General features: G+C 31.6%; 1 protein-coding gene and 1 pseudogene across 2 annotated transcripts; one reads left to right on the top strand and one right to left on the bottom strand.

Annotated features, from left to right (window-relative positions):
• Positions 1-2,634: 2,634 nt before the first annotated feature.
• On the bottom strand, positions 2,635-10,854 carry LOC130824021 (methylthioribose-1-phosphate isomerase). 2 transcript variants are annotated; one of them, XM_057688885.1, is made up of 11 exons: positions 10,527-10,854; positions 9,369-9,446; positions 6,691-6,796; positions 6,548-6,603; positions 5,591-5,749; positions 5,360-5,459; positions 5,037-5,179; positions 4,744-4,849; positions 3,604-3,742; positions 3,084-3,352; positions 2,635-2,999 (listed from the first exon to the last, which is right to left on the bottom strand). In XM_057688885.1, exons 3-11 carry the CDS (start codon positions 6,781-6,783, stop codon positions 2,928-2,930), a joined length of 1,137 nt encoding a protein of 378 aa, XP_057544868.1. In that variant the 5' UTR covers positions 6,784-6,796; positions 9,369-9,446; positions 10,527-10,854; the 3' UTR covers positions 2,635-2,927. The 2 variants fall into 2 exon arrangements, with proteins under 2 accessions (XP_057544868.1, XP_057544869.1); XM_057688886.1 differs by lacking the exon at positions 9,369-9,446.
• On the top strand, positions 8,330-18,256 carry LOC130823405 (uncharacterized; annotated as a pseudogene).
• The last annotated feature ends 263 nt before the right edge of the window (positions 18,257-18,519 follow it).

Genomic DNA, 18,519 nt, shown 5'->3' with positions numbered 1-18,519 from the left:
CATGACATTGTTGTGTCTCGTTATTATAATCTAATCTGAGGAGGCTGTACTCAAAATTTGGATCCGCTGTAAACAAGAGTAGTTTCTTAATAACTGCACACTTCACACCCCATTAGAAAGTCTTGAGGCTCCAGAAAAGGTTTTGTTTCATTTTAAATAAATGTAAAAACGTACCATCTAGCCAAGACATCGACTGGCATTTCATATCCATATTTATGGCGAAACTCAGCTGCTTCATTCCTCGCTTGCTGGACCAAATTCCTAGAGTCAGCTGATCAGAAACCTCCATTTACTTAGTGATAGAGATTTCGAAACAAACAATTAATAAACAAAACAAGTCATTAATTAATACAACCAATCGTGAACCTATCATTCCAGTAGCAAGCAGCCCTAAGTACTTAGTAATTTGAAAAAGGTGTGAAACACTAGTTTGATCTAAAAGCTTGTCCTGAAAAACAAAATTGCAAAATACAAATCAATAAAAGAAAACCGTAAAACAAATTGAATCAAAAAACAAAAGGAAAACGTACAGGAACTTTCTTCTGAGTTACAACGCAGACAGAATCTTTGCCTCGAACAGCAATAGAAGTAATACCAGAAGACTTGACAGCCTTGAATGCATACTCTATAGGAAAATGAAATCCTCAAAAACTGAAAGAAATAGCGATAAAACCCAAAAAAAATATTGAAATAAGAAGAATTAAGAAAAAGTAAAAGTAGAAGAAGAGGAAGGAGCGTAGTACCAACTTGGAAGAGACGACCTTCAGGAGAGAAGATGGTAATGTGACGATCGTAACCTCCTCCACTTCCTCTGCTCATCGTTTCGTTGTTTGTTCAGCAGAGAATTGCAATCAATGTGAGTTGAGACTGCGAGATGAAATTTCACTTTCCGGGAAGAGATGTTGAGAAATTTTGGTTTTCCAGTTTTGTAAAACACATACCAGTGACTTCTTGTGCAAGATACTAGTGACTGTATTTATATGGAGTCGACTAACTCAACTCATCTCACTATTTCCTATGTCCTTGTGACTTTGTAAAAATACTTTTCGAATTAGATGTGCACATTAGAGTCTTTGAATGGGTTTTAATAAGATATTATCGAATTGGGTTAATTTTAGTTAATGTGATCTTGTAAATATTTTGAAATTTTAATTTGATGTAATTTTTATGTATTTAAATTATGTTATGACAAGTTGAGTTATACTCAATTTTAGTTAATCTAATATTTTTTAATGGCTTTGAATGGATAGCACAAATGCACAATATTAAGAACAGTCGGCCTCTTGAGAGACCGTCTGTTTGAAAGACGTCTCTCAGGTCTAGTCCATTAAATCTTAATGTCCACTTACTGTATTCTTAATGTTTATTTACATTATCTTTAATGCCTACCGAAAAAGCACTTAAAATGTACTTATAATATTCTTAATGCCTACCGAAAAACTTAGACTACTAGTCTATTTCGTATCTTTAATGTCTACTTATAATATACTTAATGCCTACTGATTAAGTATTTAAGTATTTATAATATTCTAAATATTTACTTATAATATTCTTAATATTTACTTATAATATTCTTAATGTCTACCAAAAAACTTACTTTATATTTTCCTTTTTAGTCCATCCCAATTAGAACACCTAAATTTAACTCATAAGAATTTGTGTATCAAGAACGTAGTGCGCACAATAAAATTATATGGGTAGTATTAGAAAGAGAGGAAACGTGCCACTGAAAATTAAGAAAGTGATAGGAATATTTATATAAAAGAAAATGTTGTGTAGTTAAAAGGAGAACAACAATAAAAAGTTTTGCTAATATAAAGAGATAAATGCATTATATAAATATGCAACTTCATAAAGAACGTGTCATAATGTGTTTTATTTTCTCCTAATATATTCGATAAATTTTGAAAATAAATTTTTCTTTTCATTATTTGGAGGCTGCAACCTACTTAATTTTAGATTTTCGATTACAAAGTCAAACACCCGACGTGATCTAAAGAACTTGGCCTAACCCCATCGAAATACATGCCTACATTTAAATAATTAAATTAGTGTATGTAATAGAATTCAAAAAATAAAACTCTATTCTCAAAGAAATGGAGTATTTTTTTTAAAAGGTAGTTCTTGACAAAAGATTGTAAAGTGTTTCTTTTTTACGAAATATATATTTTTAAAGGTAGTTGATGATAATTTTTCTCTCTTTATTTAATATTCCCTCCGAATTAATTTAGTTGTCTCATTTCCTTATTTGGCAAAGTCTTTTTAGTTGTCTCATTTCTATTTTTGTCAATTTTTTTTTACCTAAATATCTTTAGTTCACACAAGTAATTACAAATATACTCCCATATACCTTACTTACCCTTCACTACTTACCCTTCACTACCTATCCTTTTTAATGGACCCCACACCATCCTTAATAACCGTGCCCAAGCAAATGGGACATCTAAATTGGTTCGAAAGGAGTATTATTCTAGTTAAAAGTTTCATTGAATGCAATCTCCTTATCGTCTGCGATAAGGTTATGCCAATATAATTTGTTGTCATCCTTCTCTTTCTAGACCCTAACAATGATCTTGGCTCTAGCAAGCATATTAAATTAGGTATGAATAAGCAATAAATTAGAAATCACAAGAATTCATGTTGGGATCAAAAATCAAATATTTGTTGATATAATATTTATAACCAATATTGGAGGTATACATCCAAGTTATTAGCATTATGAACTTGTTCAACTGTCCGAATTTGCTGCACACCGATGAAATTCTCCATTGGAGCTCATAATTTGCAGAAATATTGAAAAAATTATTTCAATTTTGCGAAATACCATGGATGTTATTTTGCTTGATTATAAAAAAACGATAAAATATACATACTCCATCCTAAACCTTTTTTTCTCGAAGTCACTTGCGAGTGGCGACTCCAAAAATTCACTGAGCTGTTACCTTTTGCACAAAACCTTTTATGTCAAAAACTTCCTTCTCAGTTTTTGTGATGACACCCTGCAGAATTTTCCAAATTAAACTATGAAGAAGCAACAAAACCCAATCACCAAATTATAAAGGAAGAAGAAAACATGAATGTACCTTTTCTGTGATGATACCAGTTATCAAATTTGCTGGTGTAACATCAAAAGCTGGATTCCAAACAGAAATCCCGGACGCTGCAATTTGTTCTCCAAGTCCACCACGAGTATTCAATAATTCTTTTGGAGACCTTTCCTCGATGACAATATGTTCTCCGGAAGGCAAGGATAAATCGACAGAGGTAAGAGGGGCAGCAACATAGAATGGAATGCCATGATGCTTAGCACACACAGCAAGGCTATAAGTTCCGATTTTATTAGCAGTATCACCTATAAAAAGCAAATCAAGTCAATGAATGACACCTTGTTCCATAGCCATATCAGACATAAAGTAACATGATTCGTCAACTAATTAGCTTTTCGAATTCGCAATTCATTCAAATTGGCCCAAAAATAGTGTAAAACCAAATATAATTCGTTTTTTATTCACGAAAGAAGATTGGCGTATCATGCGACACTGTTCAGAGATAAAATAAAAATTCAACATTATCAATAACCACAAGTATATTTCACAAAAGTACCATTTGCAGCTACACGATCTGCACCTACAATGACTCCTTGAACACGTCCAGCTTTAATTAATGCTGCAGCTGCAGAATCTGCTATCAGTGTAGCTGGTATATTGTCATGCACCAGCTCAAAAGCTGTCAGCCTAGACCCCTGCAAGGAGCCAAGCATAATCACTTTTTATTTCACAGATAAGAAGCATGAATTATGTTTCCTGTTACACAATTAACAAAATACATAAGAGTGGCAAGCGTTTAAAATGTGGATTAGCAGGGTGGAAGCACATCAATAAGTAATACAACAAGTGCATCTGGTTTCACTCTTATTTGACATTATTATCCTTATAAAATATAATATTCGTTATTACAAATGAAATTTGATACATAATTATACTTGTCAAGCTTAGACCCATCACAACTTTCTCTGAAGCACGCGAGATATCAAGATTGTATTGCATTGTGACCCACTAACATGTTCTTTTGCCGCACCCTCATCAATGAATTTCTTAGCCTGGACCTGAATCTACTATAAATTACTAATCCATTTTACCATGGGTCGAATTTAGGTCTTGGCCGATATTTGGCTGTACGAAGGCCACATTACCACTGCTATAACATTACTACGATCGTTGCTGCAATTGCAGCCCAGAGCACATATTTGGATTATGACTAGACTGCCATCAGGCGAAAAGCAAGAATATCCACGGTTTTCTTGAGACAATATGAGGTTAAAATAAAACTTTTACATAGACCATTAGAATTGATTTTCTTAGTTGACTGATAGGGTCAAATAAAGTATGATATTTGTTACCAAAAAATTCTCACGCTTATTGGGTTTGATCATGAACCTGACCTCATGATAAGATAAAGGTTTTGGCATTGTCGTGAAAAAAATAAGTGACATGATAATAAACCTTTCTGTCCAACAACAATGAACAACAATGACACAGTAATAAATGACATGATAATAAACCTTGCCACCACGTGGGAACCGCTTGCTTTTGTACAAGATCATGTAAACACAATAATAAGGGTAGTAAACTTCCCTACACGGCTACACATACCAAAGAGAGCAACTTAGGTCACCCAAAATGGCGGCTGTGCTTAGTAGCTAATAGCCATTAAAAATGAATCTGGTGCACCACATGTACTTACTTGGTTGAATGGTCTAGTTTCCGTACAATAAGCCCTCTCAAGAATTCCCTGAGCATGAACTGCACGAATTACCCCCAGTGCAGTACCATATCCAGCAGTTGCAAGACTGAAGAAAGTGACAAACATCCACAAAATCAGAACAGGAACACTTAATTAATTGTTACTAAGAAAAGATTTGTCTCTAGATAAGTTTGCAGTTTTGCGTGAACATGTGTGGATACTTAATAAAAGGAACATGCTCACATAACTCAATGCACAGATTGGCAAGGATTATTAGGTTCTGGAAAGCATACCTCCCAGTGTTGCAATGAGTCAAAATGGATATTTTCTTGGAATCATTCAACTGGCTTTCAAAACAAAGAGCTCCATAAGAACCAATTGCTTTGTTTGAAGCAACATCATCCTCAAGCATAGCTTCAGCAGCTTCTATGTAAGTCTAAGATGAAAACAAGTATATAATTGATAAAAATGACCAAAGTAGATTCTTTTAACATAAACTAACTGAATATTCATTTTGAGTAGATTGAGACAACCAATATGAAGAATACAATAGATCAAGATTTTAACCAGTGAAATCTTAAAATAAGAAAGGGAATACACTCTCTAAGATTCTAACCTGAAAGACAACTTTTGGATCTGAACAGGTGGAGGCAGCTTTCACAATAATCTCTTTAAGTTTTGTGGCAGCATCAGAAAGGTTCACTGCAGTTGGACGACTGCACATACATACACAATAAGTGCATAATCAGCATACACTCTAATGAGAAAGCTTTCACTGGAAACATGCATAAATTAACAAAGATTTGGTCTTAAATGACCAATTGAAGTTAACATTTCTGCATCAAACCTAGAGACAAGATAATCCAATTTTTGTACAAGAAAAGAAGCAGCGTCCTCAGGTGACCCTTGAAATGCCTCTAGATTAAATACTTCCACAGCCAACGAAAGAGCGGCTGCATCAGCTATGGCCGGTGCTCCACGAACCACCATTTCCTTTATTGCAAACCTATAGTTAACAAAAAAAAACTTCACTTAACAGGACAACTATATTTTAACCAGTTTGACGTATGAATGATTATCAGCATTCCTTATGCTCAGTGACAAGTTGGAAATCTAATTTCAAAAAGGACCAACTATCTATTGCAATACTTAGGACACAGTTTTCTCGGGTACTCCTTCAAAAGAACTTCACTAAAGTTGTACCACAAGATGGCCGTGCTCTGTAAATTTTTCTCTCTGAAATCTCACGCTCTCAAGTTGAATAACACTATAAACTAAATTTTGAAACCCTTGTCCACTCTAGTAAAAGGTTAACAACCACTTGGAGAAAACTAACCACTGTTCTTCAGATCACTAAGCCATTTTACAGATCAATGGAAAAAAGGTGCACCAATTGAAATAAGAATGGGGGGTTCATAAGGATCAAAAATGTCATTTCCTAAAATCCCATAAAATCAGCAGGGCCACCAACCAGAAAGTTATGTTTTTAACCTGCTCAATATTCTTTTTATCGCCAGACACTGTTCCGTTGAGAGCATTTGAGAGTTGCTAAGGAAGAATCGTGGGAATAGAGAGAGTATAGAACCATGAAACTCTAACAGCAGATTATGAATCATATGAAACCACCTTAACCTCTACAATTAAAAAAACAAAATCACAATCCAATTTATGATTTTTCCTTACAAATTGTGTATCTTAAAACAGGTTATAAAGCTTTACAAGAGAAACATCATAAGATTAACATATAATTGCAATTTCAAGGGTCAAGGGGAATTCAGGATAAGCTAAAAGAGAATAAAATTACCATCCATCGGAAGCATTTTGAATATCCAAGTATACAGTCTCCAATGGAAGCTTCCTCTGGTCAACATCAAGAAACTTAGCATTAAAAGAGGAAGCCAAATAATTTTAATAAGCATTTCAATAAAATTGAAAAATAATTCAAACCTGATCAAGGAGTTGGAGAGAACCTCGCTTGTAACAGATAGATTGAAGGGCATGAAGATCGTTGTTTGATGCTTTAGTTCCTTCTACCGCCATATCTAATAGTAAGCTGTTTGCAGCAAATATAAAAACTTCAATTAAAAAAAAAAGGTTACTAGTGATGGTTGGTCCGTCTCGGACATTTTAAAGGCCGAGGGAAATAACATCTACGCTTAAAAAACCAACATATTAATCTACGATAATTTAAACTATTAATATCAGTATTTAGTAATCAAACCAGGCATTACAATGCTAGAAACTAGTTTAATGATGACAGTGCTTTTGATTCTATTACAAATCAAACTAATATTTGAAATTAATCAATCATTGATCAATAACAAACAGTTAAAATTCCTCTACTTTTGTGGTTCTATGTTAAATGTTTTTGTTAGCAATATCACGCAGACATAAAAAAATAATAAAAAAAATAAAAAACATTTTACATGTGGTTTCATATACAGTGTAAAATGAAGAAGAATTTTTATCGTAAACAAAACAAAAACATTGATCAATCTGATGTTTACAACAATTAGAATTCCTCAACATTTTTACATGAAAGAACAATTACAATTTCTCTATTTTACTTTCACGCATTTCATCAAACAGTTGGAGCTCATCATTATATCATAATTCTGTACTACATGGAAACTCATTATAGAAATATGGGTTTTTCTAACCTATGCCATTAAGAGCATTAAATTCTTTTATGAATTTACTTTTATTCTCTTAAATATGCTTTAGGAAATAATAATTTCATATATACATTAATTAAAGTAAGTAAACAAAAAATAAATAAAGGAATCCTTGAATAAAGTTGGTAGATGAAGGTATTTAATATTTCCTTAAACTATGCCTTGTGGCATATGTTAGACAAGCCGAAGAAATATATACTTTTTCATAAAACCTAATATTACTTGGTGACGATTGAAATGAAGTACTAAAAAGAACATAAATTACTCCAAGAGGTAGCAAAACAATGAACATAAATTAACTATATAATTTCACTGAGAATAATTACTCCTATCAACTGTCTTTACGATTAAACATCTGCTAAATCCAAATCGTGACCGATTTTGAAAAACTCAACATCTTAAACGAATCAAACATGGATAAAACCTCTATAATAACCAAAATTCAACTAATCAAATTTAGCAAACTCCCAAATTTCATACAAAAATATTCAATAAAACTAAAACCTAAACAAAAGATGGTAGAGAGAGAACTTTACAGATGACTTTGATCCCTAACTCAAGCTTCAGTCACTGAGGGAAGATAATTTAGTTCGCCATAATAGATAGACGACCTTTTAATAAGCCATAGATGTAACACCCCTGAATTTCCGACCCCTAAACAAAACCAAAACCGTAAAAGACGGGAGGAAATTCGGGTGTTACATAAAACAAAAGGAAAAGAATTTGGATTAATGTTAAATATTAACTTTAAAAAGGTGCGTGGAAATTTCGGCAACATCTCTTCTAAAAATCGGACATGCGGTAGAGCAATTAGCAATATAAAAACATTAAACTAATCTAAGGCACCATTGCCTTTAAAATCTCCACGGTGGAATGATTCGTCGCCGGCTTCTCAAATCAACATGCCAAGCATGGATCGTGGTTCCAGTGTCTACGTTTGCGTTAAAAAAAAAAAAAAAAACTTAATTCCTTAAAACCATACAGAGTTATAAACTACGCAGCGGAAATACAAATATACAAGGGAGGACACAAGGCCTCATAACAAAACATATACAACTAAAGCTTACAAAAGATAACAAGAGCTATAAAATCAATAAGTAGAAGTTCTTTCAATGAGTAAATATTCTTTCAATGAGTAAACGTTCTATCAATGTGTAAGCTTTCTATCAAAGAATGAACCTTCTATCATTAAATAATTTTCGATCAATGAATAAACTTTCTATCACTGAATAACTTTCTATCCGTGAATCTTTCTCTACTTCCTGGCATAGTGACACAGCCAAGGGCGTTATCGGCCATCCGGCGTCCATGGCAAAGTATGAGCTCATTCCCCCTCCAGCTGACCCTCTCGGGTCCTACCTTCGGGAAAAACTAACACACTGGGGTACTAAACCAGTGAAGAGGCCACCATATTGGGGTTTGCAAGGCCCGCATTGTAACACCTCGGTCAAGGGGCGGTATCAGCCATCCGACGCCCAATGACCCAAGCACGCTCATACCCCCCTTACGGTGGTCCCGTCGAACCTCACCTAGAGGACTACTAAATCAATCGGACATAATCCAGTTGAGTCACGCCAGCTAATCATAATCTAATACTTTATCAGATGGGAATAACTTCCACTTTCGACTATTAATAAGCGCCCTGAGATAGCAGCACGCCAAAACCCACTGAGCCACTCAACAAAATATGAAATTCACCTATAAAGGAGTCATTCTAACTCCAATTAAGGCATAATCTAATTCTTAAATAAATAAGGGGGTGGTTCCCGCCTTCTATTAACAATCTCATTCTCTAAACTATTCTAAGCGCAAGGATTTCATAGTCGATAGCTCTTCATATAAAGTGTACTCACTAATACCTCATAGTTTCGATACAATGCATACTATCACAATAAACAATAATGTCTAAAAGCAAATTGCATTTAAGGGTTAGTTACCACGTGTACGTACCTGTAAGCGTCACCGCACGATCAAAAGTCACAAAATCACCCCACCTAAGGCTCTAATTTCCACTTACGAAATGGGCACCTATATAAGTTATGAGTAGAACTAATAAGTTCCCTTAACTACTTTGACATACCAAACTAAATACCAAAGTTATCACCCATTCAACATGAGTTTCCGATGACTCTAGCACGCACACAACTCATTCAATACAAGTCAAAATCATCAACTCAACACAACATAAGTCTTTCCATCAATTTAAAGTAGAAGTATGTGTGAATTGTTTCTTTACATTAACTAATTTTGAGCATATCGGCTCCCGTTACCCAAAAATAACTAATCACAACTAAATCTTACAATTTTAATATAACATTAATATAACGATAAGGCAAATCTTAGAGTTATCGTATCGGGATAGCATTTGTTACATTCTCCAAAACTATTAAGAAATATAGTCAAAACAACACGACAAATTACTTTAGCAACCATCAACGATAAGTTGACATTATGCTCTTGGCTTACTAATATCATGTATCTATAACTTCAATAACAACCTAATAAGGGTATTTGTAATTCACAACAATCAAACTACAACAATTAGTAACTATTATTCCCAATTTAATCAATCAAAATCACTTTCATAGTCAACTAAAATCATCACCATTACTAATTATCACAACAATAACCAATCGACTCGGTCTTAAAACAACTTTTAAGGTTATTTAATCAATCATCACACCACCAAAATATAGTATAAACACACATTATTAGTGATTTCATCTCTAAATTCAAACCCTAGTCCTTTCATGTTTCATGTTCAAAGATGACACTTTTAACCATTATTCATAGCAAGAATCAATAAAACTAATACACCAGCAAAATATAACATGAAAGCCCACACCATTTCTAATCTCAAAGATAACACCTTTAATTATTACTCAATAGTAAGATTCAAAGAAACTAACACATAACCAACATACAACTCATAATTTCTAATCATACTTCAAACCCTAAGTCATAAATATGTTCCATTCATCAATCACACTCTTACCCACAAAAAGATTCAATGAAAATAACACAAAAATCAACATCACACTCATAAACTTCATAAAACTTTTAATTGAAAATAAGAAGAATCAAATGGGATAAGAGGAGATGGCTTACAAAGTTCAAACTAGTAAAAAAAATGGTGAAGAGTTGGATGAAGGTTGTGGTGGTTGAAGGGTCCAAACGCAGCCTAGCTGCTGACCACGGGCTGCACGACGTAGCCTAGCTGCTGGTGGGGAAGCGGCGCTACTGCTACCGTGAGGAGTGAGGGAGAAGGGAAGGCGTGTCTGGCTGCTGCAGGGGAAGGGAAACGTTGCCTGCTGCTGGTGCTGGTGGTCACGGAGGAGGCGGCAGCTGGTGGTTTTGTGAGCCGTGAGGGAGAGGGGATTGAGAGAAGAGGAGAGGGAGAAGGGATGGAAGTGACGGCTAGTTTTGGGGCATCAAGGGTGTCATGCCCTTTTATTATTATTATTATTATTATTATTATTATTACTTATTTAATCTAGATTAATTTTTTTGCGAGACTCAACTAAGAGAGTCACCTTTGTGTACTCACACGTATAAATAAAATAATAATTTTGATTCGAACCTCTTTATTTTAGAGGTCGCAACCGTATTTTTAATATAATTATATGTTAATATTTAAAGTCGTATATAAAAGTGATTTATTAAAACTACTTCTAAATTGATTTAATATAATTATAAAATTCCTAAAAGTCATTAAAATATTAATTAATGACGTCAGAAAATCTTGGGGTGTTCAATAGATCACTATAGTATATTCCTTTTTTATTATATCAGTTAAATTTATTTTTTTGTAATTTTCAAATTCTTTTACCTTTTCATTTCCTACTCCTCTATAATACTTCCTCCGTTGTTAATAGTTACAATTCACTTAAATAATTCTCAATATTTATTTTTATTTCTTCTTTGAAGTCCCCACCAAATTTGGTGACACATAAAAGTAAAAGTATGTGCAATATATTAAAGTTCTACTATGAAATTACATTTAAATATAAATTAAATTTAAAAGTGTAATTGTGTTAAATTAAATTTAAATTAACACATAGTACATATTTTGTAAGGTAGAAGTCCACGTAATATTTAAGAATGTATTTTACTACTTAATATTGTCATAAAGGAGAATTAAGCACAACTTTTCACAAAACTTTATTGTAGTATCAGGGTTAATGGGCTGAAATAAAACTGATAAATCTAATTTATATAATATTAATGTATTAAGATATTATTACATGTTATGTTATCCCTTATAAATATGTTAATTTTTTATTTTTATTTGCAGATTACAAGTTCAAAGCCTGAAAGTAAGATTGTAATGTAAACTTCATCATGATTACTTTTTTATTTTTAATGATAAATTTTCAAACAAAAAAAATAAATAATTTTATAAAAATCAAAGGATAAAATCGTTTAGTATTTTCGAAATCGTTTAAAATAAACTAGATTGAATGTTATAAAATATAAAGGATTGACTCATATTATCACATGTTAAACTAATTTATCAAAAATCTACTACAAAAAATAATTTTCTACATAAAAAATAATAAATCGACTTAGTTTTTTGTAAGATATATCTAGACAAATCAATTAAGACATTTTTAGAGAAGAAAAATACCGGTGATTTTATTAAAATTGAAAGATAAACTTATTTATTTTTTTCAATCTGACTTGAAAAACCAGTAAAAACTACATAAAAGTCTTAGATACTAAGAGAGAATTTTTGAATGGTTAGAAAGAGAAAAAAATTGGAGTTTAGAAATGGCAAATGAAAGAGATGAGTTAAAAGTTGTGCAAGTGCATTACAATTAAACTGACAAATGCCATACACATAACTTATGCATTTACTCTAATACCATTTCGCAACACAAAATCATCATGACTTGAAAGAACAAAGTGGTATTGGAACGTGTTTTTGGCCCATTGTTTTCTAATGCCATATTATATGAATGGTTTTTACTTTTGTTTTACCCGCTCTTTTCTGTTATTGTTTTTTCATTTATTTTATACACAAATCAATATATTGTTTAAATTAGTAATATTTATAATTGGAGATAATTTAATATTGTAAAAAATTGTATTAATAAAAATTAAATCTAGACGAATCAAATAATATCACACTTTGTTATTTTCTCTTATCCATTATTATTGTCTTATTTGATTTTGACATATTTGTCAATTAATTATTTTAATCTTAAATATCATTATTTATACTTGATTATAAATGTATTTTTGTACAAATATCAGAAAACTACTATTTATAAATTGTTAATAACTGTAATTGGAGATTATTTAAAACTATAAAAAAAATTGTTATTAATAAAAATTAAATTTAGATGAGTCGAATAATATTAAACTTTACTATTTCCAGTTACTCGCTATTTTTGTGTTATTTGATTTTGACATATTCGTCAATTTATTATTTAATCTTAAATATCATTGATTGTACTTGAGTAAATATTATTAAAATAATAAAATTTTCATCAATAAGACTTAACTTAAATCACATTTGACTATATTTTAACTAAAGACGTCAAAGAGTAAGCTATTATCAGTTGAGCAATCGTTTGACAAGAATTAGATGGGACTTTTAAAATAAAGATGATTACATGTTAAAAAAAATTACTTTTAATAAAAATAGATTAAAAGATGATCTTTAGGAGAGGGGAAATAAATAAATAGTTTCATAACCTTTATAATTGGATCATTGTTAAGGATGGTGTAAGAGTGATTGATAAATATTGTTCAAAAATCAAACGTGATAATAATAATGAATAAAAAAGAGTACATTTTAGCTTATAAATTAAATATAAAATATAATTTTTAATGTTTATGAATTATATTTTATATCTAATATTTTTATCACATTTGTACAGTCGATTTTTCTCATCCACGTTCAAAACGTCGTCATACTGCGCACCAAGCCTATAACCCAGACAATGAAGGTTTATTGTCAGGTAATTCTAACATGACTCAAAAATATTACCAATTTTAATATGGATTGTAAGTATGATGAAAAAAATAATTATTGTACATTTTATTATAGACTTATGACTTTTATTAATAATAGTTTTTTATTCTTCGATTTATAGTAGTTGATTTATCGCAATTACAAAAATCAACGACGCATTCTATACCCACTTATCCTCAAGTATCCTCAAACAAACTTACTCGGGCTGGAAAGTATACTATTGGTAGAAATTTCATCAAAAGACATACAACCAACGTTCTTGACTTAAATGATTCTCATTTAGAAAATAATAGTGATATAGGTAAGTATTATGTATAAGGTTCTATAATATCCCAATATTAAATAGAGTTGATGTCATATAAATTTTTGAGTTAAGAAAAAAATATGCATTGAACTTATACATTACTTTTTACATCATACTAATAAAATTAATTTTTATTTATTGTTTAAATGATGAAAAATTTACAAGAACAGATGGTGAAGGTAATATATATATATATATATATATATATATATATATATGTATATATATATATATATATATATATATATATATATATATATATATATATATATATATATATGTATATATATATATATATATATATATATGTATATATATATATATATATATATATATATATATATATATATATATATATATATATATATATATATATATATATATATTAGTTTTTAGTAATTTATTAATATTTAATGTGTAATATTCTTTTTACACTGTATTTTGATGTTGGAGATCCTGACTTTAAATGTGAGTATTGTTTGGCCTTTATGTGGGCAAACGAAAGAGCGCGAAAGGATGGATCATTGAAAATGCAAAGTTTTCATTATGTTGTATGAAAGGCAAAGTTCAAATTCCTACACTTAAAAACCCACCGAGATTTTTGGAGGATTTATTGAGTAGGAAAGATTCTAGTAGTAGATATTTTGTTGAAAATATACGTGCGTTTAACATGATGTTTGCATTTACATCAATGGGAGGTCGAGTAGATAATATTGTTAACAAAGGTCGAGGGCCATATTGTTTTAGACTAGGAGGTCAAAATTACCATAGAATTGGTAGTTTGTTGCCAACAGAAGGAAATACACCAAAGTTTCAACAATTATACATCGTAGATACTGAAAATGAGATTGAAAACAGAAAACGTGCTTTTAGGTAATTTACAATAAATTATTTTTTTATTATTATAATTTATGTTTAAGTAAAATATATTAATGTATTTTTTGACCATTCATTTCAGTTCTGAAACTACGAAGGAATTTGATGATGTTTTGTTGGAAGAATTAAAACAAATGATTGATGAATTTAACCCGTATGCTAAGGTATACAGAATGGCAAGAGACAGAATTAACTTGAATAATGAGGTTAACATTCAATTAAAGTTGATTGGGAAAAGAGCTACAGATGGTAGGATATATAATATGCCATCTGCATTTGAAGTAGCTGCCCTTATTGTAGAAGATATTGGTAGTTCGTGTGAAGAGAGGGACATAATTATTGAGAATCGAAGTGGATTATTGAAGCGTGTTAGTGAGTTGCACCCTTCATATCTAGCTTTACAATATCCCTTAATTTTTGTATATGGAGAAGATGGGTATAGAATTGGTATAAATCATAGAGGATTGGAGTCTTACTCTTCATCGAATTCTAATTAAAGGATCAAATTAACCATGCGTGAATGGTTTGCCTATAGACTGATGGATAGGGAAAATGAAGCAGATACAATTTTACGATCTGAAAAATTATTTCAACAGTTTATTGTTGATGGGTGGACAATGATTGAATCAGAAAGGCTATTTTTGTCCATAAAACTCAAACGCTATTAAGGGCTGAAAATTATAATAGTCTGCTTGATTCGAATTCTAAGGGTATTCCAGATTTATCTAATACTGGTCGTCGTGTTGTGTTACCATCTACATTCCATGGAGGTGATCGTTTTATGACTGAACTATATCATGATGCTATGGGAATTTGCAAGATATATGGATATCCGGACCTGTTCATTACATTCACATGTAATTCCAAATGGCCTGAAATATCTAGATTAGTTAAGAAGAGGAATTTGCATCCTGAAGATAGACCAGATATACTTTGTCGAGTATTCAAGCTTAAATTGGACCAATTGTTGAAAGATATTACAAAAGGAAGTTTGTTTGGCAAAGCCAATGCAGGTTAGTTACTTACTTTGCTTCGCTTATTTTATAGATAAATATTGAAGAAGATTTAATTTATTTAACATGCTTCTAATTTTAATTTATCTGCAGTTGTCTATAGTGTTGAATTTCAAAAAAGAGGACTACCACATGCACACATTGTATTATTTCTACATCGAGACGATAAAATTCCAAGAATAGAAGATATAGACAACATAATATCTGCAGAGATTCCAGATAAAAATCTTTTTCCCATTTTGTACGAGAATGTAAAAGATTTTATGATACATGGTCCATGTGGTACTTTAAATTTAAATTCACAGTGTATGAGAGATAGAAGCTGTAGTAAAATATATCCAAAACAATTCAACAATACTACAGTACTAAGTGATGAAGGATATCCTGTGTACAGGAAAAGGGATAAGGGGGCTACTGTGGACAAAAACAATGTGTCGATTGATAATCGTTTTGTTGTTCCTTATAACCCTACTTTACTTTTGAAATATCAAGCACACATAAATGTAGAGTGGTGCAATCAGTCTCGGGCAATCAAATATTTATTCAAGTACATTAATAAGGGTAATGATAGAGTAACAGCAGGATTAGTTAGGAAACGAAATGAGAATGCCAATGTTAATACTATTGACGAGATCAAAGAATATTATGATTGTCGTTATGTTTCGGCTTGTGAGGCTATTTGGAGAATTTTTACCTTTGAGATTCACTATAGGCTTCCTTCTGTTGAGAGATTGAATTTTCACCTACCAGGAGAACAAACTGTTGTGTTCAATGAAAATGAAACAATTGAAAATGTCTTGAATAAACCTTTGGTTGATAAGTCAATGTTTTTGGCTTGGATGGAATGTAATTCTAGATTTGAAGAAGCTAGAGAACTTCGGTATTTTGAATTTCCGGGGAAATTTGTTTGGAAGAGAAAAGAGCATGAGTGGACCATTCGTAAGAGAGGTTTTTCTATCGGTATACTTTATCATGTGTCTCCAGGATGTGGTGAACGATATTACTTACGCACCTTCTGAACTATGTTAAGGGCCCAACAAGTTTTGAAGATATTCGTACCATAAATGGTGTTCTCTACCCTACATTTAAAGATGCTTGCTATGCAATTGGTTTGTTAGATGATGATAAAGAATATATAGATGGTATATTGGAGGGAAGTTTTTGGGGATCTGCACACTACTTAAGAAAATTATTTGCCATTTTGCTTATGTCTAATAGTATATCTAGACCTGAATTTGTTTGGAACTGTACATGGCATGTGCTTTCAGAAGATGTACTATATAGGCAACACATGATACTTCGATTTCCCGGTAATTTTTTTAATTATTTAATTTAATTAACAAATAGCTTTTATTAATCATGTTTAACCATTAAATATTATACTAATTTATAATTAATAATTGCAGATTTGAAGCTTGGTGATGAACAATTGAAATGCTATGCATTAGTTGATATAGAGAAGATTCTGCAGAATAATGGTTGTTCACTACGCAATTATAGCAATGAGTTACTTCCAGATGAATTAATAATTCAGGATAGTTTTAATAGACTCATAGCTGATGAGTTAAGTTATGATAGAGAAGCACTATGCATAGAGCATGAGTAGTTATTTCAATGTTTAACTGCTGAACAACGGATCATATATGATGATATTATGCAGGCTATGAATGATAATAAAGGTGGTGTTTTTTTCCTTTATGGGCATGGCGGAACCGGTAAAACATTTATGTGGAGAACTTTGTGTGCAGCTATTCGATCAAAAGGGGATATTGTCCTTCCTGTTGCTTTAAGTGGTATTGCTTCTCTATTACTGCCAGGAGGAAGAACTGCACATTCAAGATTTGGTGATGGCATACTAGGCGAACCTAATGATGGAGAAGCCATTATTGATATTCCTAATCAATTTCTCATTAAGGATGTTGTAGATCCTATTGGTGCCATAGTTGAAAGTACATATCCATCCATACAGGAGAACTTAAGTGACACAAACTTTTTTCAAGAAAGGGCCATACTTTGTCCTACAAATGGTATTGTTGGAAAAGTGAATGAATATGTTCTTTCATTATTACCTGGGGACGAAAAGGTTTACTTAAGTTCTGATTCTATAAGTAAAGCAGATGGATGTTTTGAGTCTAACGCCAATGCTTTTTCTGTAGAGTACTTAAACAGTATTAAGTGCTCTGGCCTTCCAAATCATGAGCTGAAATTGAAGATTGGTGCTCCTGTTATGATGCTTAGAAACATTGATCAATCAGCTGGATTGTGTAATGGCACACGATCGGTAGTCAACCAGCTTGGAGATCACATTGTCGAGGCAACTATTCTTACGGGATGCAATAAAGGAGAAAAGGTTTTCATACCAAGAATAACATTGACTCCAACAGATACCACACAGCTCCCAATTAGACTTCAAAGAAGACAATTTCCTTTGAGGCTTTGTTTTGCGATGACTATTAATAAAAGTCAAGGACAATTATTGAGTCATGTTGGATTGTTTTAGCCTAAACCTGTATTCAGTCATGGACAACTTTATGTTGCCGTATCAAGAGTGAGAAGTAAGAAAGGACTTAAAATTCTTATTGTTGACAAAGATAATCAAACAACTACGTCGTCGTCGTCGTCTACTGACAATGTGGTATATAAAGAAGTATTTCAAAACTTATGAGGTAAAAAATTACGCGTTCATATTCTTTAAGTAATTTCCTTTTGATAGTTTTATTATTAATATAACTAATCAATATATATATTGCAGGGTGTTTCATACAAGTTAGTCACAAGATGATCTATATTGAAGTTATGAAGTCCATTTTGTAATAAAAATTTTGATTTAGTTGTAATTATTTAATTATTGTAACGAACTTAAGTTATTAATAATAAATTTTGTATTACCATTTATTATTTTCCTAATTTTATTTAACAAAAATTTTA

This window comes from Amaranthus tricolor, chromosome 9, assembly GCF_026212465.1.
Source record: "Amaranthus tricolor cultivar Red isolate AtriRed21 chromosome 9, ASM2621246v1, whole genome shotgun sequence".
NCBI lineage: Eukaryota > Viridiplantae > Streptophyta > Magnoliopsida > Caryophyllales > Amaranthaceae > Amaranthus > Amaranthus tricolor.
Note: the sequence above shows the minus strand (reverse complement) of the source record. Positions and strands in the feature narration are given on the sequence as shown.